Below are 25,352 nucleotides of genomic sequence, written 5' to 3' on the forward strand. Positions count from 1 at the left end.
CACAAAGGATATACTGATCCAATATTTTTCTCCAAACAAACACTCCAATAAGTCGGCTCAGTGTCTGCCAATAGCAATTTCCCTTTACAATACTTAATCTATATTTCTGAATACAATGTGTGTCTCCTTCGGTCCTCAGCATTGTAGGAGGACTGACGAGGCAATCTTGCAACATTTTTCTTTCCAAAGCGATCCCGATGCCTGGAAGTAAAATGGAAACAGTGAGAACTAATTGAGGCTAAAGTGATACTGCTAGTATCCTTAAGCGTTTCAAACTTTAACTGTGACAAAGTGCAACAAAGACAAACAAGATCCTGAGTAAAGTACCGTGCCACAGGCCTTCTCTCTTGTTCAGCTTAGATCTTACAAAACACCATTTCTCTTCATTTTCCAGAAGGAACATCTTGAATTATCCCTCATAATTATATTCATGCATATCCAAGTCTCTGCAATTTATCCCAGTTCACTACCAGAGGGCCATAATTCAGAGCCAGACATGTCTTCTTGTGATTTATAGTCCAGATTAGAGCATTGAGAGGATTCACCGGGCCATTCTCAGAAGCAGAGGCTGTATCAAGACGGAGGAGGTCGAGCGGCAGTGCTGACCAGATGTTGAGATGGCAGCCGGCGCTTAAAAATAACCTTTGATGGATGGAAATTATATAATAAACAAAGCTAAGCAACGCCTGATCCCAGATTTGACAAAAGATATTGTCTTTGATTGTGTATGTGCTGTCAGCATGAAGTCTAATCTACATCGTAGTATGCCGGTGTTTTCATACTTGATTGTGACTGACAAAAGCTGCAGTCACAATTTTTTTCCTACTGAAATTAGATGCAGCGTTGTTGTGCATTTCTGGACTGCACCGTTGGGACACACTGACGGAAAGCAGCAACCTCAGTCCTGCCTAATGAACTGGATTAAGACATCTTAATGGATCTGCTGCCTCTGGGGACCTGCACAAGTCCTTCCTTCGCAGACTGCACTTCACAAGATCAATGATATCTGGCATCACTTGCCAAGGATCTGGCTGCTTTTACTGGCTCAAGAAAAGTAAAGGGTTTCCTAAATACATGTCACCAACTGACTTTAGCTCTCGTGGTTTCACCTCACTTTGCTTGGTTTGAGCCATACTTTAATCATCCATGTATCTAATTCTATTCATTTCAGTTCAGTTTTATTTACTTGGCCCCAAATCACATCAACAGTTGCCTCAAAGCACTTTATATTGTACTGTAAAGATCATAATACAGAGAAAACCCAACAATCAGATAGACCCCTTATGGGAAAGCAGTTGGCGACAGTGGGGAGGAAAAACTCCCTTTTAATAGGAAGAAATGTCTGGCAGAACCAGGCTCTTAACTTATGGTATAAGACCCTAAGGTGTTCAGAAGAACACTGATTTACAGTATCAAAACCATAATGAAACTCTATAAGAGCAACGTTATGTCAGTATTATTATATTCATCTGAGTGTTGGGGGGTAGCGCAGAAGGACATGGACAAAAGTGACACTTTCCACAACAGCTGTCTTTGAAGGATCTGTAAAATCTACTGGCTACAAAAGATCTCTAATGAGTACCTGTACAAGAAGATGGATGTCAGATCAGGAGGCCAAGATGGCTTGAAAGAATTCAAAAAGCTAGCCGAGGGGCAGGCCCAAGACCGCCAGGCAGAGGACAGCGATGGCAGAGATGGAAAAAACTTTAATGTGGTGAACGAAGTGCTCAAACCCAAGACTTTGTCAAGTGAAAAATACATATTGCAGCCATATCTCGCACCAGGGATCGTATTCAGCAGTAGATTAAGCCAATGTAAGCATTCACTTAAGCAGACTAAACCCTGTATGTGTGTGGTACCACTGTAAGCATAAGCTCTACTTTAAGTGTGAAGACAGCAACTGCAGGAACTCTTCATTTGGCCACTAATTTGATGAGAAGACTCAGTTGCCCTTTAAGTAATTTGGAACAACCTTAAGAAAGACTTCTGTAAATATGGGAATGTCCACACATGAATCTGGCAGCTACTGGACAGCTGCCTTTTTAAACGTTCATACCATTACAGCAGTGTTTCCAGTAATATTATTATTATTATTTGAGCAGCCCACCCTGGTATATATAACAACAAACCTAGAGACCAAATTATCCACATATCAACCAACCCTGGTCCAGTTTGACCTATGAGACGGTCTCCCATTTTCAAAGAAATATCACTTTGTCATTAGTTTGTTTACAAGGATGTGGCTTCAAAGCAGCTCCATTATAAGATGAAGGGAGTATAGTTGCAGAAATTGCCCTCAAAAGATTCTCAAGCTACACACTTTTGATCAATAACACCACCCACACTGGCCAATTAGTCAAATCAGACAGGCATAGAGCAAATAAGCCAGTGACGGTGGGGGCTGTGTGAAATCATTAAACAAATACGCTTCCAACTCCAGTGAAGTGTCGAGCGTTAACGCCGCATCCTGACCACAGCTCCCATTAATGAAGCACTTCCTGACAGCAAGAGCACCAAAAACTTTTCTTTTTCAGGGAGGTTTTGCTTTGATCTGACTTTGAATTTTTTTTTCCAGTGGAGAGACTTTATGAAGGGTCATGTATTAGCAGTAAAGGTTTTGATTTATACATTTTTTTTAAAAATGAAAGAAGATATGCTGAAAATCAACAATATGACCAGTGAGAAGCAAATTCAGATTTGAGACAGAAATTTTAATTCCAGACTGGGCGGGATGTCGACTGTTGAAATGGATGTTCAAGAAACAGTATGCAACAGGGCGCAGATGGGTAATGGGCCAGTAAAGCCCTGCTCCTCTCACGCCTGTTGCCATGGCAATCTCCACCGAGTGCTTTTTAGCTCCCTCGCAGCTAATCAAGGAGAAGCAGGGTGGAGGGGGCGAAACAGAGCACCCTCCTTTGTCACAGGGGCTTCTGTGTGTTGTTGTTGTTCCGTCAAGAGCTGACATCGCCCATCTTGGCTGATACAAGGATGTATATATATGACATCATTCATTTTGGGACAAACAAATTATTATTATTTTGTTAATGAGCTTGACATTTTTTTTTTTGCATATTTATGGAGCACTAGTAAAACATGAAGAGTTGCTTAGTTTCTTGGTGTTAAAGTGGAAAATAAATAAATAAAATAAAAATAAATAAAGAGAATCTGGTGTGTGGGGCAGGTGGTGAGTGAAGATTGAGCTGTTCTTGCCAAAAATCTCCTGCTTTTTCAATTTGCTGTGTGAGAGCACATGACGGCACCGGGCACATTTCATATTGCTTGTGGAGAACGTTCTCCCTCAGGCGCCGTCAGGGCGCCACAGAAGAACTGCGTACAGACAGGCTGACACTGGAAGGCAAAATCCAGTGACTGCTGATGAAAAGAATGACATGCCCCTGACATGATGCACTGCCTTTGGACTTGGACACTGTGCCATTTGGTCACAGGACTGTAGCCAGCTCTCATTACCCGTTATTATTCTGTTGGACGATGTGACACAAAACTTGATGTTTGTCCTATGTACAAGTTTAAGATCCATAGTGAAATTGCTGATGTGCACCTGCGAGTGTTGAAAACAGGACTTTCAGGGACCTATGAAAGCAGAGGTCCAGAGGTGCACGCCCTTGAAGGCTCACCTTGCTTTTTACAGGTGAAATCACGTAAATGTTTCTCGTGCAATTTGTTAAAGTGTCCTAACTTTTGTTTAGATGTTCACAAAAAGAACACTATATGGTTAAAATAAATCAGTCTACAAAAACACTTTGCCAGCACTCATATTCGCACTCTTGTACTTGTACAAGCAGCTTTTTGTGAAGACCCCGATGGTCTTTTGACCTAAACTAAAAATCACAGGCTATTACCGTTTTTACACTCTTATTAGCAAAGGCACAATAGCACTCAGCCTGCAGTGAGCAGTTCAGAATAAGCTTTCTTATAGCTTAGTTAACCAATGCCAATTAAAGAGTGCCTGGAGGCCATATTCTCTGCTGGAAATCAGTGTTTCTGTGCTGAGCAAGCTTCTTCAATGTGAGCTCTATTACAGCTCTGACAGTAAAGCCAAGGGATCCAATCAACACCTGGAGGGCTGCACAGACTCCATCACAGAGCGGGAGACGAAAGGCATGTTCCAACTGGACTATTAGCTCCAAAAACACCTTTTTCCTCACAGACGTCCACACGTTTGGTGAGAATTGTTTTTTCTCCTGGATTGCTGTCTGTCTTACGCTGATGTTCTAACACAGTCTGTACCGATGAACCCGATCGGACAAACAGTTTGATGTGAGACAAAATCACCGATGTGAAGTTTACAGGATTATCTGCAACTGGTTTTCACCTGTGTTTTCAATCAGGTACGTTTCACTTTATAAATCACATCGAGCAGCGTGGAGCCATTTCAGCAACATCTCATTAAATTTGCAACCTGCTAGTGAAGAAAGCGAAACATCTAAGGAGCCACATGTTGCTCTCAGAAGCTGAGTGATACACAACCTCAACACAAAGAATATCGGATTTAATAACAATTTAATAAGCACTTTGATGTTGTCGATGGACATAATACATTTATACCCCTAATATCTAAAATTCATATTGAGCTACAAAACATGAGAAAGAAAAACAGACTGTAATAGGATTAAAATGAAGCTAGTTTAATGGGTTTGTAGTTTTATTATCTACAGCACTTTCAACATGGAAGCAAATCTCCTACTTTGAGTTTGTTTAGTTGTTTTACTGCACTCTTACTCGTTCCCACTTTTATATTGAAATACTTTTGTGGGAGCTCTGCAGGTTTTACAAATATGAACCCTCCAGGAGTCTAAAATCCATCAGAGCCAAAACTGAGTCTTGGACCTGAATATTTTATTGAGCTGGTTGTGCATTTGGTCTGTTTTCTGAAAATGTTTTGGGGCCAAAGAGGTTTTACTTTTGGAAATAGTGAAGAAAAACTTCAGGTAGGGATTGCAAGTAGGCAGCTTCATTTTAAGGAATGAATAATAAAATTAATTGATTAACAGCTGATGAAATGGGTTACCAGAATCATCATTTCCAATTCAGATCCAGTAAGGCTCTGATCCATAATAATTAAGTATTTGGCTTTTGGATAGTCAGTGGACTAAATATCAAAAATATAAATTAATTACAAATACAATCTTTAGATTATTACTTTAATAAAGTACTCAAAGTTGCATCCTTACTTCAAAAACTGTTAAAAAACTGTAAGTTCAAGCAGCCATTCTTATCTCTATGGCCAGACTCAGATGCACGCTGGGGCTAAAAATGAACACTATCAGAGGCTTCTACACTGCAAAAAATGTCTGTCTGTAGAGATGGCTATGTATTAAATCGCTGCATCTGATTGGATTTAGTTTACTGTATATGATACATGAAGTGATTAAATGACCTATTTTCACAATATTACCACTTCATTCCTGATCACACCTCCAACTGGAGTAAATTAGACCCTGTTACTTAGATAACACTGTCTGATAGCTCACTACTGTGTGAGTCTGTTGTTGTGACAGGGACTTTCTGCAGCGTAATAAAGCTGACCCCGGCGTTCGATGTTCTGGCTCTAAATGCGGCAATGCTGAAATGACAGTCACAATGAAAATGTCAAGTCGCCGACCAAGCTGCGTTGTGCTGTGCAGCTTGCCCGCCCTTTTTCCTTTTATACCCGCTAATGTCAAGGTCACTTGCTTGAAAATAGCAAAAAGTCCACAGAGGTGGGTGGACTCCATCATCACTTCTTACTGAACTGTGGAGTATTGCGTCAATCCGTGGAAACTGAACATGTAACAGCTGCCTTAAATACATAAGAGTTCAAGCTCAATTCAGACGGTGATTGTTGAAGAACGAACAGCAACCTTAGTCTTATAGACTAAAGCAGAGTGCTGGACACAATACATGTTTATAATTAAGCTAAACCTGCTTAGTTTGTGTCTGATTAACTCAGAGGCCGTATAACAGGCAGCCATAGTGATCCAATAATTCAGAAATCTACAGGACTGTATAAAGTCAAAGATGGTGGTGGTCCTGTGCCCCCAAAGAGCCAGCTGTCTCCTTCATAACAGCTAAAAATAGAAACATCTAAACCAGTAGCTGTATTTTACTAACACATGTCCACAGCAGAGGTTCATGACAGTTTCAGCTGTGTGGTGGCAGGCTTGTGTAATCATTGTTCCACACTATCGTAGTGAGCGTGGACATAAGTGTACAGATTTTGGCTAACCATCTACTGCTGCTAGTTGACCATAATGTTAACTAGCAGCAGTACATAATAGTATTTGTTCAGGAATGTGAGCTCATCATGTCTGTACTGTATATTGATCAGCTAATAAAGCCTTTGATAAACCTTTTGTAAGTATAACCTGCAGGAAAAGAGCTTAAACCTTATTTTGGGGCAGTGGACAAACTATTTTAGTGTTTTTTTATTATCCATGACGATTAAAATTACAGCGTGCCGCTCTATGTTCATTTTGACGGGGCTCAGTTCTGCTATCCAAAATAACAGCCTGGAGTTGCTGATATTCGGGCTGCTGAGTGACAAGTCTCACATCGAGACTTTCCTGCTGCGTGCTCACATGTTCTGCAGCAGGGGTGCTCTGGACTCCCCCAGTTCTAGTTTACAAAGGATCCAATTCACCTTACTGGGTGACTTTGCAATATATGAAAATTAAAGAGAAGGTGTTTATTATTATTATTACTTATTTAATCTAGCAAACATCTATTCCTGGTTTCAAGATCCAATGCAACAAGGAAAACTAAGTTAAAAAACTTGTTTTGGTTGTAAACTATAGTAAATAATAGAAAAACAGCCCGAACTCTTGGTTACCTTTTATTTTACATAATCTTGTTATAGTGTTCATCTACGAGCAGGTGTCACGTTTTTCCAGCATTAAAATAGTTCCCAGTGGTAAGGTAAAAAGAACACCCTGCTTCCTGAGAGTATTGAGATATCATTTCAGCTAATACACTTTCTCTTTGATGCAGAAAAATGTAGCGAGGGAGACAATGTCCTCAGCTAAACAATATCAGGCTCAGTCAGTGTTTTTTTGTTTCTTGCCAAGAGAATATGGCCAGCTCAGGCAATCGGAGTTGTGGTGTGTCTTCATAGAGCCTGAGCTGCCAATCAGCAACACAACAGGCTGGCATTGTCTATGGCAGCAGCTTGACAGCAGCTATTGAGGCAGGTCAGACACACTGTGCATGGGAACAATGGCTGGAGGTGCAGTCACCGTAGCATTTCCCCCATGAGATCCAGCCTCGCTTCACATGACTCAGCCACGAGGAGCTTTTCAGTCTCTTTCAAACTCAAAGTGTGGCCAAACTGACAAACAGCACACCCACAGTGATGCCAGTAAATCATTTTAATGCCCAAGTTCATAGATGCGATGTGAACACATAAATAAGGAGAAACACATCGTGTTAGTGTTGGGAAATGACCACTCAAAAGCTGGACACCTTTTCGTGTGGAGAAACGCAGCACCGTGAACACTAAACAACCATCTAAGTGAGAGCCGAGAGGCTTCTAAAGATCTATGAAAGAGGCAAAGCAATAAATTGTATTTACTACCCAAAGGCAGTGAGGCAAAAAAACACACACTTCACAAAACTGTGTGCACCAGTGAAATGTGCAGAAGAGCTGAGATCCTTCTCCCCCTGTTTAGCTGCTGTCTGACAATAGTTACAGAGCCGTGATGAAAAAAGGTTCAACTTTGCTTCTTTTTACCATCTGAAACAGTGAGACTATTATTGGCTTGACCTGCTGAGAATGCTTTTTTTGCAAAATGTTGTCCTGGAGACACCTACTGTAACGAGAACCATAACAAAGGCTGTTTTGAGTGCTCTGGCAAGTGTTTTGTGTCTGGATACGGAAAGATTTTTCGCAGCTATGCAAACAGTCACAAAACTTTGCAGGTCTGCAGCAGATGCTGTTGTTGCTTGACTCATGAATATTAGCTCATCAGCCCATACTGCCAACTTATAAATGGTAAATGGATGTCTCATCCACCCAATTTTCACACAAAAGCACTTTTTTTCTACATCTGAGTGCTTTCTATCTAACATTAACACTCTAATGATGGACACAGTATCTTGCCCAAGGATACTGGAGCAGCCGGGAATGGAACCACAAAAAAATCATCCAATTGTTAAATATCCTGCTCTACCTCCTGAACCACAGTCACCCCTTCTCATGTAGACATGCTTCGCCATGTAAGCGTCACATTTGAAAACACTTTACAGTCCGACACAGCTCAACACGGCTCCCTCAGACACCATGAGATCTCAGAGGAACAGGCTCTGCTGGCTTATTATGACCAAACCTTGGTAAAGTCAATAAAAACAGTAATTATACAATTTAAAAAATGTTGTCTATGGTCTTCAGTTTGTGATTCTAAAGCTGTATGCTGGTAAACAGAAAAACAGCAGAGTGCAACTCCCGATTACATACATAAATATGGCTGGATAGGGGAGAGCTCCAGTCCAAAGAGCAAGGTGGAGGTGGAGTACTGGGACAAGATGACTAAAGGTCAGGGCCCATTCCCAGTCCTACTGCCAGTTTCTGCATCTTCTTCATGGTACAAAGACCCACTCATGAACTTCTACAAATGTAAAGCTAAGCTCAAAATAAAAAGAAGAAAAACGAAATTTGTACTTTGAACCCCATATTCCATCACAATTCAGGACACAACACCTCTCTCTGAACGTGTCTTTCAGTACAATAGTAAATTAAAACACTGTCATGTATGGCAATTTGTTATATTGGTTTCACTGGTAAAAATAAATAATTGAAATGGGTATATATTTGTTTTTGTTAAGTTGCCTAATAATTATGCACAGTAATAGTTGCGTAACCACTAAAAAGGATATTTCTTTATTCCTCAAAAATACAACTTGCCTAATAATTCTGCACTCTGAGTCAGAAAAGGTCAAAAGACCCACTTGCTAAGCTCACCAATGACTGAAAACTACAAGACTGGAGACTGAGGATTTAGCTGGAAGCCAAAAAAGTTGGTCTGAACTGCTCTGATGTGCGTTCATCTGCCTCTTAATTCATACAGCACAGTTTTAGCTGGCGCAGGCTCCAGCCAATATCTCCTTATCAGGCATGAAAATATACATATTTATCTAATAAAAAGACAAAAAGAAATTGCAAACATAAGCCACCAACGTTACATCATTTTGACAAAGCAAGTCATCGGGTAAAAAAAATACGATTTACTGCTTCAGATTGAATTAACCTTAAAATAGAAAGAAAAGAAACATGATGCAGTTTATTTATTGTATACAGCCATCAACATGTCTTTACTTGTAAAGCTGCCATTTCTCTCCATCACTTCTTTGAGACCCAATTTACATGTTGCAGATGACACATGACGGATGTTACCGGAGGCAGTCACAACAACACAGACGGAGAGCCCGCCTGAGCTCAGCTAAATATAAAATCCACTGTGGACATAATGATTTTCTCACCACAGGAGACACACGCTTTGTCTTTCACTCCCTCCTTTTTTGTCAGAATAAGATTACGGGGCACATTTTAAAAAGGGCAGGAAATGACCAAGCTAATAAATCTCACACACACACACACACACACACTGCCGGTCAGCTGGGTGCGCATCTGTACCTCTGAACAGACCATTCACATGCTTAATGACATCATAACATATATTATTCCATTCTGTTATCTCTGCTGGCTCTGTCTGTGCCTTAAATCCTGCAGAGCTGTTGATAAGGGAGGCCTGTTCTGCACAGCTGATAGCTTCCCAGTAAACCGATGCATCCTGATGATCGGTGGTTACAGAAAACAAAAGGCTGGCCATAGAGAGGTCTAGTATGAACTCTGCAGGGTAACGCGGTTATCTTCCCACCAGACCCAGTTAAGTATGAGATAAAAACGTTTCCAGGATTCAAAAAGACATTTTCTGTGACCGGCTTTCAGGTTTGGGGCTTTTTTTTTTTAATTCTAGGTTGATTCTCAGCAGGGGTGTCTTTCCTCTCGTAGCCAGAGAGGCAGCAAGGGAAAGAGTAAGGCAGCTGTGACTGTGTGTAATTATAAAACACAACACTTGATTCTAAAGAGGGAAGCATGAATTTTCAAATAATGCACACATTCACACCGTGTTTGCATAATGTGAACAGTAAGCCAACATCTGAACAGTTGTTATGGACAACAGTGTTGTTCACGGGCCTGCTGACTACAATTCGATCAGCCTCTAAACAAACTTTGAGCCAAGTTCAAATATAAAATCTTTGAAGTCCAGGTGCTTCCCCTGGATCTCTTATTCTGAGCACAAACTCCAGGTTTGAAAAGATAAATTACACACGTAAATACAGAAAACTGCAATTCCATCAACGGCCTCTTGAGGCTAAACCCCAGAAGTGAGTTAATCGTCACAGGTGCTCATGTTAAAATACAGAACTTCGAAGCAGAAATAAATAAACATGTTTATCACCTGGAATAAAAGAATCATTTGGTGTCTATTGCTAATTCCCTCTCAGGGATCTGAATATGTAATTAACTCAATCCTGCAATATAAGACTGTATGTCTATAATGCATAACTGAGTGATAAGTGGTGCAACAGAAGACTTGTCCTCATTTCTCTCATATTAATCTGATATTTTGTTTTTTACCAGCTTAAATCTCATTTAATATCGCAGTGACTGACAGGTCAACATTTCTAACCAGCTAGTCAAAGGCCAAAAAAGTTGAAAATTCAAATGTTTCAGAGCATTTTGCAGAAGAAAAAGACATAAAACCATAAAAAAAAATTTATAATCGCTCACTGATAAAAAAAAATGCCATTCAATAAGAATGTATATGTAATTTAGCAAAATTTGCCATAGAGCTCGAAGTAGTGGTCATAGGAGATGCATCAGAAATACAAATCTTTAAAAATGTAGGTGTTTAACAAGTTCAGTCTACCCCGGGTATCTCTCCATTACCTAGATTCACTTACGCCAACACTGGCTGTAAGGCTAAGCTTTACATGACGCTGATTATTATCTTGCCAAGCTAACTCAGCTAACTCAGGGTTTCTACTCCACGTTCACATGAAAAGAGTAGTGTTGGCAGCATCTGACCAATCACAATTCTTGATATGTACAGACATTTAACAGAATATTGATTTGTCAGTAACCAATTATTTCATATCTGCTGATTTCTAATCTGAAGCTATGAAAAATCACTCTGGTTCGGAGCATGAGTTACCATGGCGATCTCCGCCACTTTTGTAGAACTGAAAATCCAGGCTTAACCCTGAAGTTAGCTGGATAAGATGAAACCTCTGGACATATTTTCTCTACTCCCAAGCATCAGAAACCATCTACGCCTTTTCACATATACTGCAGTTGATATTTAGTAGTATTTAGACAAAGCTTGCTTACCGTTGACGCAGATCTCATACGGTGAACACAGCTCGTTCTCGAAAAGGCAACCTGTTAACAGAGAAAGACACAAACAACAAACTACTTAGCAGGTTCACATGGAACTAGTTTACACAGATGTTTGCAATACTACTTCTTTTGAGTATTCTCAGTCGAATACTATTTTTCCACAAATTTCTTTCTCAAAACCTTGCATGCAAACCTACTTGCATGGAAATTCCACAAGACAATATCTGATTGAAACGGCTCTTTAATTCTGGTTTTGCTGGAGTAACTGAGATATGTGCACCTCTCAATTACTGTTCTATTTTAGGACTGCTAAGTTAGAATAAGTGACTTATTAAGACGTCATCCCTTGGGCAGTTTTATATATTGCTACATTTGTCAGCCGTGGGCAGCAAAAGCCTGCAGTTATCCAGAGTTAACTCCGGGGCGAGGGGGGAACAGGATGATGCATCGAACCAGCTCCTTCACTGCTCCGCTGGGAGAGGAGAAGAGGCAGCTATATTTTATTCTATCCACTTACAGGAGATCTGGCAGCATACAGTATACTGTTACACTGTCTCTCTGCCTGCCCGTCTCTGTCCTGCAATCTCGAAATAGCTGCGTAACATAATGTTCTGCAAACACAAACAGGATTTACAGTATTATACATTAGCAGTGTTGATTAGTTGGGCAGCAGTTGGCTCGGTGCTCTCCACGGAGCTCGATAAGGATGGAGCGAGATATTACTTTAAGGTTTTTAATCAATCTTCTCTGTCTGCAAACATCTGACTCAGATTCAGGTGATAAAAATATGAAAACAATCTGTGTGTATAAAAGAAACCTTAACTTAAAGCATCACAGAGGAAAAAACAAAGTGCTGCAGAGGACTGAGTGGATCTGTCTTATAGAAGCAGGTGTAAGCCATGTACATTAAGTCTGCTTCCTGAAACGGCTTGACAATAAAAGCCTTCTACCGAGAAAACCTGAGAGTGTCTGATTGTTGCAAACAACAAAAGCCAGCGAGGTTAACCACACTGTAACTGTAAATCTACCGCTATCTTCTACCCCACAGCTATAATAAATGTTAGCACTACTCCTACTACATAGCACTGCACAAAACAGCAGCTCAGATATCAGACGTTAGACTACAGACCGTGCTGCCCACGTTTCTCCAGATGATGACTTTTGGTTTTAAACTTGCACCTTCTTTGTTGCCCTATTTTCTTTGTTTTTGCAGGTGCAGTTTTGCTCCATCTACACAGATCACAGGACATTTGGTCACCTTTTCACGATTATGGTTCAACAAACCACAATTCCCCAAATTATTCCCAATGCTGCCTCATAAAAATTACAATCATATACAAGAAAAGTTCATTTTACATTAAGAACAGCCTAAAAAACTTAAATAAAGAAGTGTGTGCCTGTATATCTGTGTTCATTTACAGCTCAGTTTTGCTATAAAAAGTAATTTGTATTTTTTTATCGAAAATGAACATTATACATGATAAAGGAACATTACAAAAGGAAAACACCCTTGAAAAATGAGTGCAGATGTTGTGCAATTTGTCCATCGGAGGGCGCTGTGCAATCTTCCTGTTGGCAAGAGTGTTTCAAATTTTACAAACAAGCAGCTGATATGAGCAGAGTCAGGCAGAGCACAAACCAGTAATCCATGACTTATTATTACCATTATAACAAGATTGTTCTTAAACAGACCTGTCATATTATCTTATTAAAGACTAACTACATATAATATATGCTTTGTGAATCTGATTTCTAAATCACCAAATATCAACATCAGTCTAAAAAACCTTAAATTTGTCAGGCATATTTATGAGATTAAATCTATAGAGAACTGGCTAGCTCATAATTAAGCTAACATGATATTAAGTGCTATAAATACACTACATAACACATTTCAGTAGGTCAAACCAGAAAAACAAAGGTTCAAAAACCCCCACGTGTTGACTTTTGTTATTTCCAGTTGACTCATTTTCAAACAGAAGCAAACTTCTAAAATAATACAAGCACATGCACAATGTGGGACGCTAAACTTACTGTATTACTGTACTGTATCTGTCAAGTGGAAAATGGCATGTAACAAGATGCACTGTTGTATCACTGCAATGTGCTGCATAAATGTGTGGGGAACATGTAAAAGCAGCATAAATACCAGAAGCCGAATTTTTCTGCGTCATAACAAGACTGTAAATGTCTGAAATATAACTTTTGCTAACAAAAAGCTGTTTAGATGCCAAAAGTTTACTTAGAGAAGAAATGCACAGCAACTTATTTGCTGTTTTGACGTGAAAATAAATCAAGGACCCTGCAAAAAATTTCACAAATTACAGAAAACACGTTCACTGTCAAGCTTTACGAGTTACAGCTCACTTCAGTTCACAACAACCTCATTTCTTTTTACCCACGATGCAGTCTGTGTCCGATGGAGACATAACAGAGCAAAGCCATTTGCCATAAGCTTGAGTCTTGTTTTCTGGATATTTTTTTCAGTTTTTGTGTAATTAAAAGGAGAATCAGCAAGTAAACGGATACAAAGACGCTAACAAATAGCAGGGAATTACAATGTCGGAAAACAAAATGCTGCACACTGTCCAAGTTTGTACACTAATATAAAAAACTGGCAGATTAGCAAATTACAGCGAATTAGAGTTATTTTAAAAAAAATTTGTTTTTTTTGGTTGATTTTTGTGTCACCATTTTTTGGGGGTTTTTTTGTCAGTGTCGATCTCACATGTTTAAAATTGTGTCAGTGCATCAAACAAGGAGCCTAATGCTTTAGATTTTTATATTCTAAAGCATTATTATATAATATATATTATATTTTTATATATACAGTACTGTGCAAATGTCTTACGTCACCTCTAAATTCTTTATATTTTGGTTCACACTTTCTCCAGACTCTCTTTCTTTGGACATTGACTACTTTTACACTTTTTACACTGCATTATGTGCACTGTGTCCTTACATTTTTGGTGAAAGTGTATGACAAAAGTTCCAGGCCTAAACTGTCTACAGCCAACTAACATTATCTAAAAGAAATGTCCTCAAGAAAAAAATTGCAAAGATCTACAACAGGACGTGAGAAGCGCCTTCTCGCTTCAGCTAATCTCATCCGAAATGGTCTCAATGCAATATTAGCTCTCAAAAAGATGTTGTAAAGGAAAGGAACTAAGGAGAAAAGGCTGAGGTATGCCTAACTGCACATGAACTGGCCTGAAAATCAGTTGCAGCAGGTCGTGAAGGAGCGATGAACTCAAATTTAAGATTTTTGGTTTAAATTGTTCTTAATGTACAGAGGCTGGAGAGAGAGGTGAGTGTCTACAGCCGTCTGTAAAGCACAGTGGAGGCTGTGTCATGGTTTGAACTAACAATGTTCGCAAACACTGCCAATGCAGTAAAAGCACACATAAACAGAAATGCACAAAATTCTAAGTCTTTTGTCCTTTTTTTTGATCCAAACTTCACTGTTCTACGAAAACCTCCTTTACAAGCTGGAGTTTGTTTATGTATGTTTAAAAGATAATACTTAAGTATTGTCAAACGGGGTACAAACACTATGATGATGATTCTTTTGATAACTATTGCAAATATATTAATGTCTTAACTATACATTTTAAATACGGAAGGGTCAATGTAAATGTCCACAATAAACTTCATTGTGCTTCCAAAAGAAGACACTAAAGGGAAGATAAAACAAATAAAATCAAAAGTAAGGCACCATAAACATTCATTTTTCCCATTTCAGTTCCAAGTAAAAGGCTTCTTCAGTCAGTCGGAGGGTGACGATAAAGAAGATGACTCTGCATGCTCCTTTTGGACTTTTGCTGCCACCCCAAGTTTCTTCTCTCTGGTTTCCTCTCTCCTTAGCAGCCGAGTGTGAAATAGGTTGCAGCATCGCGCTGTGGACCGAAGCCAAGGCGGCCACGCGGGAGGAACAGAATTTCAATCAGCTTCACCCTGTGAGCAAAGACCAGTGTCCAGGCTGTGGCCTTTAATGCCTCCTGACAGGGCCATTTTAAAAAAAGAAGAAGAAAAAAAACACTACATGTCCCACAATGCCATCTGTCTGTTTGTATAAAACACCTGTTGATCCTGAGGGAAAGGAGCCGGGGGCAGAGGGTACGCTGAGAGCATTCATTAGAAAGATACTACTAAAGTGTTGCATTGGTAGATGAGTGGATGGTACTTTTTCTATATATATTAGAAGCAGATGAACCCATACAACCTTTAAATACACTTTACTAGCAGCTAAACTTTATGTATTGGAGCGAGGCATGTCCTTTTCAAACTCACGAATTGACTATGTGCAATTATTGGCGTCTGTCTCTTTAACAGCAGACGACTCGCAGCATTTCCTTCAAGCTTCTCCTTTAACGTTCTGTTTTCCACCACACAATGTTATCTGTGCAGCAGTGTTTACATCTCCGGACAGCAGATAAAAGTGGAGGCTGCAGGACTCAGCCTTTTAAAAGCTTTCCCCGCCTTAGTACTGTTATTTTTAGTCTGTCGAAAGGCTGACTCACTTTTAGGTTTTTCCCATAGCTGATAAAAACGGGGCTTCCTTCATGGCAGCCTGCGTGTTGTCTACCTACACTGTATATATGTGTAAGTGGCACATAGTAGTCTACTATGACTCCCTTTGCTCTCTTTGTTTTTTCAGCCCATTTTGTCTGGGCTTCAGCTCTGAGAGAAATGATCAATCACAACATGCCCGACATGCCTCCTGACAATTTAGACAAACACAAAAAGAAGGTTTTGGAAGGAAAGACAGTATTTGATTTTTTTTTTTGTAATCATTATTATTTTGTTGCAGCAAAGCAGGGAAATCCATTTCCCAATTTGGAGGTGTGCACAAACACCCCTTCTTAAATTGGAAGTAATCTCTCTTCATCATCCCCGCCTCTGTCTCCTACAGTGACAAAACAACTCCCTCTGTCCCCTCCCCTCTCCTCCTATTATCCTTTTCATCCTCACCCACCTCTATCCATCTCTTCCGCAGACTGTTCAAAGCCACAGCATTGATCCATCGAGTTGAATGAAGCAGCAAAGTGCTCCTTTACTGTCGCTCTTAGCCTGCCTTCATTACACCGGAGTGCACCGTGCAGAACGTGGATTTTTAATTTTTCCAAGAACCAAATGTGCATTTTTTGTGCAGGCACGGTGAATCAATCAATCACCTCTATTGTTGTTTTTGTTAAGCTTGAATGGCATTCAAAAAGACTTTACTTAGAGGTAAAACAGAACCTGGAAACAGCTGAAATGTTGGTTCTAATCCCTTAGTGCATAGGAAAGCTCAGGGCACATTTTTGGATGGTATAAATAAATCTTTCAGGGAACACTGAACAAAGTTTTACTTGTTAAACTTTATCCGCTAGAACTTCTTCTCATATTCAGCTAAATTGCAGCAGAGACTGTATATGAAAAACACAGACAGGTACCATCTACATTCACCCGTAAGTCAAACTTGCCTCAGTTCTAATGATGCATGGCTTTAAGCCTTAATTCAGTTTAAGTGGTCATGATGAATCATGATACCCTATAGCACTATCGTAGCCTAGCGTTAGCGCTTCAGGCATTATCTCTACTTGATCTCTACCTTAAAAAAACACTTGCCTGACAACTTGCAACATAGCATTGTCATATGACTGTAGCACACTGCTGAAATGTGTCACTGGAGTTTAAAAGGGCATCCATAGGATTTTGTATTGCTTTGTACAGTAGCACTGCTATTAGCATTAGCCATGTTGCTAACCACTGGTGGCTACCTGTTGCTATGTTCCTGGAAAAGATTAAAAAAAAATCTGTCATTATTTGGTAGGCTAATTAACATGAGCATACGGCTAGCTAGCATAAAAAGCAGTAATCATTGAGAGATAAGCAAAGAAAATGTTCGTGAATACTCCTCTCCAACCTCTTGTTTTGTAGCACTTGCTAATATTCTTTCTGGTAAGTACAAATTACTTAAGATTTAAAGTGTAGTAAACCACAACTATTCCTCAATCAAAAGTTCAGGCGACAACTTTCAAATTCAACAAAATACATTACGTTTAGCAGTTGCCAAAACCTCCACTGCGTTTAGTAAAAATATGATTACACATGTATGTATTGAAGGTACATGTGACCTCTAATCACTGCTAGACACTAAGCAAACATACATGTAACTGATGACTCCCTCCTCTCCATTATGTTTAGGATGTACATCAGTGACGGAAAAAAAACTGCACATTTACTCAACAGTGTGGAAACTGTTGGAAGAGATAACTATCCAGGAACTGACTGGGTGCACTCTGGTGAATCCAAGCATCATTGCACGCAGGAAGCACAACAAACCCTGCAGGGCCAAGCAGACACAATTCACTGAGATAAACACTGAGAACAGATGCAGTTTCACCTGCACTGTGACAAAAAAGCAAAACAGCGGGAGATATTAGTCAACACAGCCAGAAACAGCAATCTGTAGCAGGCAGGGATGAAGAAGAAGCAGGGCAGCAGTGAGTGTGGCAGGCGCTTCATCACACCTTCAGTTTCTGCACTCACTCCAGAAGATTCCAGATTACTCGATATATTGATTAATGGCAAGTCATTCTGGCAAATCCTTAAAGCAAATGAAACACCAGCCAGACTTCACCACATGATGATGCCGGATTTATAATCACTCATATTTTTTATGAATCAACTCTGTCAGCTTTGCAGATGAAAGAGGAGATGAGACTCTTCCCAAACATCATCCCAAAAAACAACATTAGCAGATTTAATAATGAAAGCAGGACTGTGAAATAAAAAAATTAGGACTTTATTATAAAGCCAGTATGGATCTGCCAAATACCGCAATCCACTGCACGCTGAGTCAATCTCACATATGTTTAATAACTGCTAAACATGCTTTGAGAAAACTCAAAAACTAAAATCTGACTGAAGGATAATTATGGTTTATTTCAACTGAAGTGTGAGTATTACTATAAAGCACACTACCAGGTGCAATCCAGGCTGCAAACTTCGAACCTACATACAAGGTAAGTTCCTCAAACAGCCATTTGAGGACAGCTCCCAAAGTGCGTCCAATCCAAGAGACACGTGTGCTCAAATACCCAAGAAATACCCAAGCCTAGTACAGAAAAAGGCTTTGGACCTCTATGGATAATTATACTGGTCAGACTTAAAGTTAGGGACGTAGTTACTTTGACGGAAGCCAATAGCCGTCTCCTACGCCTTATCTCTGCCAATTAGAGTCTCTGAATTAAACCTTTACACCCTGTTTGTGCGGTTAGTGCAGTAGTGTCACCTGGAGCATTTTATTCAAATCTTCTGACAAATAATAAGATGTTCTGTGTATTATAGCCCATCCTGTGTATTTTTAGTTGGTTACTTATTAGCACACGTGTTTCTTTCCATTAGACACATATAGTTTATATATATTGCTTCATAACCAGCTAGCATTAGCTGATAACTTTACACTCCAAGCACTGGTCCAAATATAGTTACTTTATGCTGGGTACATCTTTTCTATACACTCAATGGTTAGAGATGAATATGACAGGAAAATGACAGAAATCTCCTCCCTGACCTCTTTAAATGGCACAGCATTATATCTACAACATTTGTAATAAACTTATTGCCTACTTCATACTATAAAACAACTAAAAAGATGTTGATGTGAACTTTTTAGTAGGTTCTTTTTTTGCTATGCTCAGTGAAAGTTTCATAAAAAGACATCCAAACTACAAACACCTGCATTTAGAACAAATAATAAAAGAACTCCCAGAAATCCAGGGGAAATCTTAACAGATAAGCTGGAGCGTACTTCTGACCAATCACACTGTTCCACTTCTGCAACATAAAAGCCCCCATACACCTGGCTCTGTCCATTTCCTCATGTTTTACAACACAGTTAAAGTAAACCACCCTCAGCAGCTCTGCAGGCCTGGCCCGACCCAACCAACCTATCAGCACGAATGAAAAGTTAATGAGCGTTGCCATGGTGACAGTCACACCAGGTGAACAAGCGACGACCTTCTCCACATCCAGGTTAATGATTAAGAAGAATGACATCTCAGCATAGTCACTAGTTGGAATCCCAGGAGGGAAAATCTGACTCACAAAAAGCCTTTACAACAAAAACTCACTGCGACCAGCACAAGATGCATGAACATAAATGATAGTTTAATAAGATGATAGAAGCTGAGTGGTCTAACAATAACATTTATGACAACATAATAATTATTTGAGCTGTTTAATTACCTAAAAAGCAGCTCCAGCTTCTCAAATGTCAAAAAAAAATTGCATTATTTTTGGTTTGGGCCTTTGATTGGACAAAATAGGAACAATGGATACCCGAGTTTCTCTAGTTAAAAAAAATGTTTTAGGTTATTTGGTTTTGTGTTATTAATTACCAAGTTTCTCAGAGATCAATAATCTGTGGTACATGTTCAAAATTGAAGTAAATGACCCACATTTTATATCCAGTAGAAATTATACAATATTTTAACAGGATGATGTCCCATTCCATGGGACTCAGTTCAGAGCTCAGTTGAACAAGTCTATATCTTGTTCAACTGAGCTCTACTCCAAAGCCAAACACAAAATAGATAAAAGTGAAACCCAAAAAGTGGTGATCCAAGCAGGATGTCTGGGCACGGTTCCCACACAAGAGCTTCCACTTCATCACCGAGCACAGATGATTCCAGCTAAGGGGGCATAAGAGAAACTATTAGCAGTGATGGATGATGTTTGGTGGAATACTGTGGTAGGATTGCAGCATCTTGCTGCTGCCTCTGCAAGGCAAAAATATTTCACTTAACTCATTCAGTCTCTGAACTTCAATTTGTAAAGTTTCTAGTAGAGCAGGTAGAAGACGATGACCGAGGTGTGTGTGCAAGGAAAGTAAAGATTAGGGTTATTTTGATGGAGAAAAAAACGTGTCATTAATCAGCTATATGGCATCATCTTTGAATATCTGATACTTTAAATAATAAGCAAGTATGTCCTGCCAGGTGTTTGTAGACAAGCACAAATGTCATTTGACTCACTTGTATTCATTAAAAACACAATCGGAAAAGGCAGAATGAGCTAACTGCTTCATTACACACTGTAAAGGTGGTAATAAATAGTGTAAACATTAACTATGCAGCTTAATATTTGATATTTACTGTTGGAGTTTAGCTTGGCCTTTCTCAGACCAAGCTAAATATCACTCAGGTTTAGGATTACAAGCTAAACTGCCCAAAATGAATGAATAGCATGAAGAGCCATGAGAATATTACTGTAGTTTTCATTGCTTGCCACATGAAACAGTTTGCTAAAGATCATGCTTAAACAGCTTGTTGGCATTATGTTGAGGTTTTGGTTCAAAAGTTCAGAGAATAATAACTGAAGCCAAACCTTCATTTTCAAGGTAAGCGTTTCTCACCACCCACACTTTTTTCCATCGTACTCCTTCAGTGGCAAAAATCTTTCCTAATCTACTCTTTGTTTGACTTTTTCCGACCATGGAAACCTGTCTTTATAAAAGCTCTCTGTGTATTTCAAGTCTTCCCACACACACACACATTAAAGAAAAAACAAACACACACATGTGAGAATAAGCGAGAGATTGCCCAAGCCTTTAAACAAACTGATCATCTTCCTCTGAGCAAAAGAGATTACAACATGATAAACTGCTTTAAAATTTTTAACAAGGTCATTGTAAAGTCATTGCTGACTACTCGTGAATTTACTCCATCAATCTTTCAATGTTACATGAAATATTACAGCTGTAATGCAGCAACACAGGAGATGAGAGATACCGGGAAAGTACTGGGTCCTGATATCCCCTCTGCACACTGGTGCTACTGGTCCCTGAAGGCATATTACAGGAACTTTTTAAATATCCAAAGAATATTATGTGCACAAGGTCAGTGTAAAGTCACTTTTGATTAGAAATTAAAATATACAGGTCCCATAAGGGATAATGAAACCCACTCCACTTTCAGGGTAATATAATCCATGTTTACAGTTTCAAGTTCTTTTATGAGGCAGGTTAAAAAAAAGAGAACGTTATTAACTGAACTCCATAGAAAAACTGCCTCTGTTTATAGATGCGACTCACTTTCTATACTTCCATTATTGGACTTTTTACTTCAACCCTACATTTATCCGACAGATGGAGTATAGATTCAACATGAAACAAGTTAATGCTGCTTTCAAGTAACACCACAAATCGGAAATGTATTTATATTTATGTCGTATAGCAGCGGTAGCCTCAGAGGTCATTCTTAACAAACATGCATGTTCTTGGATTTAATATATTTGCTAAAAACTAGAGTCTGATTAGTGAGATCCCAGAATCGAAGCTACCCAATAAATTTAGGAGAAACTAACCAATGAAATTTTAAGTATTCATGGCCCCGCCCCTCCCTGAGCCTGGTTCTGCTGGAGGTTTCTTCCTGTTAAAAGGGAGTTTTTCCTTCCCACTGTCGCCAAAGTGCTTGCTCATAGGGGGTCATATGATTGTTGGGTTTTTCTCTGTATGTATTACTGTAGGGTCTACCTTACAATATAAAGTGCCTTGAGGTGACTGTTGTTCTGATTTGGTGCTGTATAAATAAAATTGAATTGAGCTGAAGGAAACAAAACGTAAAACAACTGATAACTAAATGATCGTTTTTGATATTTAATTGCCTTGTAGTATGACGGCCAGGCCCTAAGTAAGTGTTGTCCAATAACTGTCCAGGTACATAAGGAAAAATAAATCAATTCTGATACACAATATTACGTTCAGCTTCCCTTAAATAGTACTACGATGGAAGCAGTTTCAGAGCAGTTGGTTATTTTTGCTGGACAGTGCGCAAGAAGCAAAGAAAAAGAAACTAAGTTACTTTCACTTTGTCTCCCCTGAGGTTTAATACATGTAACGAAAGTCTTTATTTTTTATTAAATTATACATATTTCAATGCAAAATATCAACAAAACCACAGAGTAGATCATTCTCTCACAGTGATAACTAGCAAGACCAAGTTTGAAGTAATTATTTTGTGTTCATATTGCAAGTATTCTTTCTCTATTTTCTTCAATGTTTGGCAGCTGTTTGTGCCAAACCCACTCTTTATTACTTGTTGAGTTCTAAAACTCACACAGAAACAGAAGCCCGTGTGGTGAACAGCATTCTCAAACTCCAGGCATTTCTCTCAGGACGTGGTGGAGACCAAAACCAGAACAGAACAGACAGACAGTGACCAATGGGAGCAAAGCACTCAGGGACACAAAAAACATAACTCCAGTGAAAAGTATTACAGCTCAGTAACTCTGGATATCTAACTAGGTACATGTTTATGAGCATATTCTCAATATCAAAAGTATGAAAAGAACAGCAAGTTTAAATCTTGCATGTTTAATTTGCTTCCAGCTCCTGGAAATGGCTCTGCGCTGTGTGGCCACTGCAACTTTACAGACACAAATGAGCCCAGGAATCATATTTCTCTAAGACAGTGACTGAAAAAGGCTGAAACAAAGGGGTACCCATAGCATGCACCCAACTTCCTACTAACAATGCGATGGACCTTAATTTACAGATGCTAAAAATGACCACTGGCAAGAACCATCAGCTGACAATGATGACGCAAAGCGCTGATTATTTCTTGTTTGCCCTGTTTGGAACATTGCTACACCTGTCAGCTTGTTAACGCCACCGACTGCTCACTGATCAGTAAAATAGCGCGAAACCAGACGCAGGACATGAATCACGACCACCTACATTCTTGTGATGCAAATAAAACAGCATCCAGCTTCCCAGTGCTGCTGGTGTTCAGTCACTAAAAGGTTCCTTTAAGTTGGAGACCTGTCATGTAGTACAATAATGTAAAGGCACAGTACAGCATTTTAAGGAAGAAATGTCAAAACAGCACCACAGGTCCCTAGAAACATGACAGCAGTAATAACAGGTGCTGCTAATATGAGTAAAACCCTCTCGTCTCATGTATTTCAGATTTTTTTTATTCCCGCTCGTTCCAAAACATGAACTCCGAAATGGAGACTTTGTCTCTGCTGCTCGTCTCCACAGCTCCGCGTGTCCTGTGGTTGCCATACTCTCTGTATGCTGGTTATGTAATCACAGGGAAAGAGGAGAAGGAGGAGGAGGAGGAGGGTCTTGGATACATAGATACACACACCTCCCTCTCAGCACCAGCTTCTTCCTGCTCTTCCTCCCATACTCACCATCATATACAGCAAATCTCTGTATCAGTCATGCTTGCAGGCTCCAGATCTCAAGTCATTAGGGGAAAATTAGCTATCTGCTATTTATAGACTCTACAGTGCATGCGAGAGATTGTCTCCAGACACACAAACACACACACACACGCACATGTTTAAATTTCCGATCAATAGCTTCCTCTGTCAGGAGCGCAGAGCTGGAAATTTGAGAGTGCATGTACGATCCCATTTTTCATTGCTTTGCAGTGATGTTATCACTGATGGCTCCTTTTGTTTACAAGCGAGTGTACACAACCCAGAAGGGCCTTTTCTATGATCCCTCTTTGAAATTTCTACATTTTGAGTTTTGAATCATTGGCTTCAACCTTTTTTAAAAATAAACATATTTTTAAAACAATGTTTTAATTACATCTAGTACCTGGTATTTTCTCTACATTGATTCAAATATTTAATTTGTGACTAATATAGTTTTTATTTTAGGTATTTTATTTATGATACCCAAGAACAATTTTCAATATTTGAGGTTCTTTTTTTCACATTTCTTTCATTTAAATAAAAAAAAAAAGTAAATATATGTGCTAACCACGATTAAATAGCCTATTTTACAGGAGTTTCTGGTTTGTGCATTCTTCAGATTATTTAATAGTTTCATTGCTGTCACAAAGACTTCAGGACTGACAGATTTAGGCCTGTTTTCACAGTGTAACGAAGCTAATTTAGCTGTGTACGCTTCACTGTGTCATGTTGTGTTGCTCCAGCAGACTTGCTGTGATGTTCCTGGGAGCTCTGGCACGCTGACAGCGGATTATTGCGCTGGAAATGAATCGCAGGATGTTTGTTTTTCCTGGGCTCAGGTGAAGCTGCGGTGAATCAGCCTGCCGGTTCGTGGCAGTCCGCTGATTACACAGACCACAACAGAAACAGTCTGCCCCCCAGGTCTGTCTCCAAAATGGCTCTGAGGATAACTCCACTCCGCTCTGCTCACCACGGAGAAAATAGTCACCCGTTAATTTACTCACCGAACCTCCTGTCAGCAGAAGCGGGGAAGGAGCTCAGGGAGGCGACGAGGAGGAGATGGTGGAGGAAAGAGAAATGCAAAGGATCCATGTCTCTTCTGGGTTATTCTCTCGAGTGTTAAAAGGCCATTTTTTTCAGCGGGGTTTGGTTCTTCTTCCTTCCCAGTCAGAGCGGCCCCTTCGCAGCCGGAGGAGCGGAGGAGACGGTGGATGGATGTTGGAGGAGAGGAGAGAGGATGCTGGGCGTTTCTGCTGCTGGAGGCTCGAGCTCTCACAGCATCAAAACACGAGCACTCACACACGGTACTTCCGATAGACATTTTCCAAAATAAAAGCTAAAATTCAAATAAAATAAAATAAAAGCACCTATAACTTTAGAAACACACACAAACAGGGCGGATCTACGTGGCATAGGGTGCCACCCTAATTTGCATATGATAGTGTAGTTCATTAAAATAAGCTTTCATTAACACTTTGACCCAAGCTACAAGTAAGACTGAACTGACAGTGCCGTTTTCTGCAATTTGTGTAAATTTAAGTACGTAACAATTTGATTCTTCCTTATAATAACTTTCCAACTGATCGACCTCATGTTGTGTAGCTTTCTGGATTTTTATACTTTACTTATTGGGCCAAACGCCTATTTATAGGCTACACAATACATAAAATTAATGAAATGTTTAATTAGGGCAGGGTTTAGGCCAATAAAAAATACAGGCAATGTTTCATGAAACGTGTATACTTACTGCATTTGATGT

General features: G+C 39.6%; 1 protein-coding gene across 2 annotated transcripts in view; it reads right to left on the reverse strand.

The window, feature by feature from the left end:
- LOC116331658 (receptor-type tyrosine-protein phosphatase N2-like) overlaps positions 1–24,890 on the reverse strand; it is a 218,263-nt gene extending 193,373 nt beyond the window's left edge. For both annotated transcript variants that reach the window (XM_039602794.1, XM_031754416.2), the window contains exons 1-2: positions 24,598–24,890; positions 11,387–11,437 (exon numbers count right to left, since the gene is read on the reverse strand). In XM_039602794.1, the coding sequence (XP_039458728.1) occupies positions 11,387–11,437; positions 24,598–24,685 (139 nt within the window). In that variant the 5' untranslated portion in view covers positions 24,686–24,890. The remainder of the gene's footprint in view (positions 1–11,386; positions 11,438–24,597) is intronic.
- Between the last annotated feature and the right edge of the window lie 462 nt (positions 24,891–25,352).

This window comes from Oreochromis aureus, linkage group 18 (genome assembly GCF_013358895.1).
Source record: "Oreochromis aureus strain Israel breed Guangdong linkage group 18, ZZ_aureus, whole genome shotgun sequence".
Lineage (NCBI taxonomy): Eukaryota > Metazoa > Chordata > Actinopteri > Cichliformes > Cichlidae > Oreochromis > Oreochromis aureus.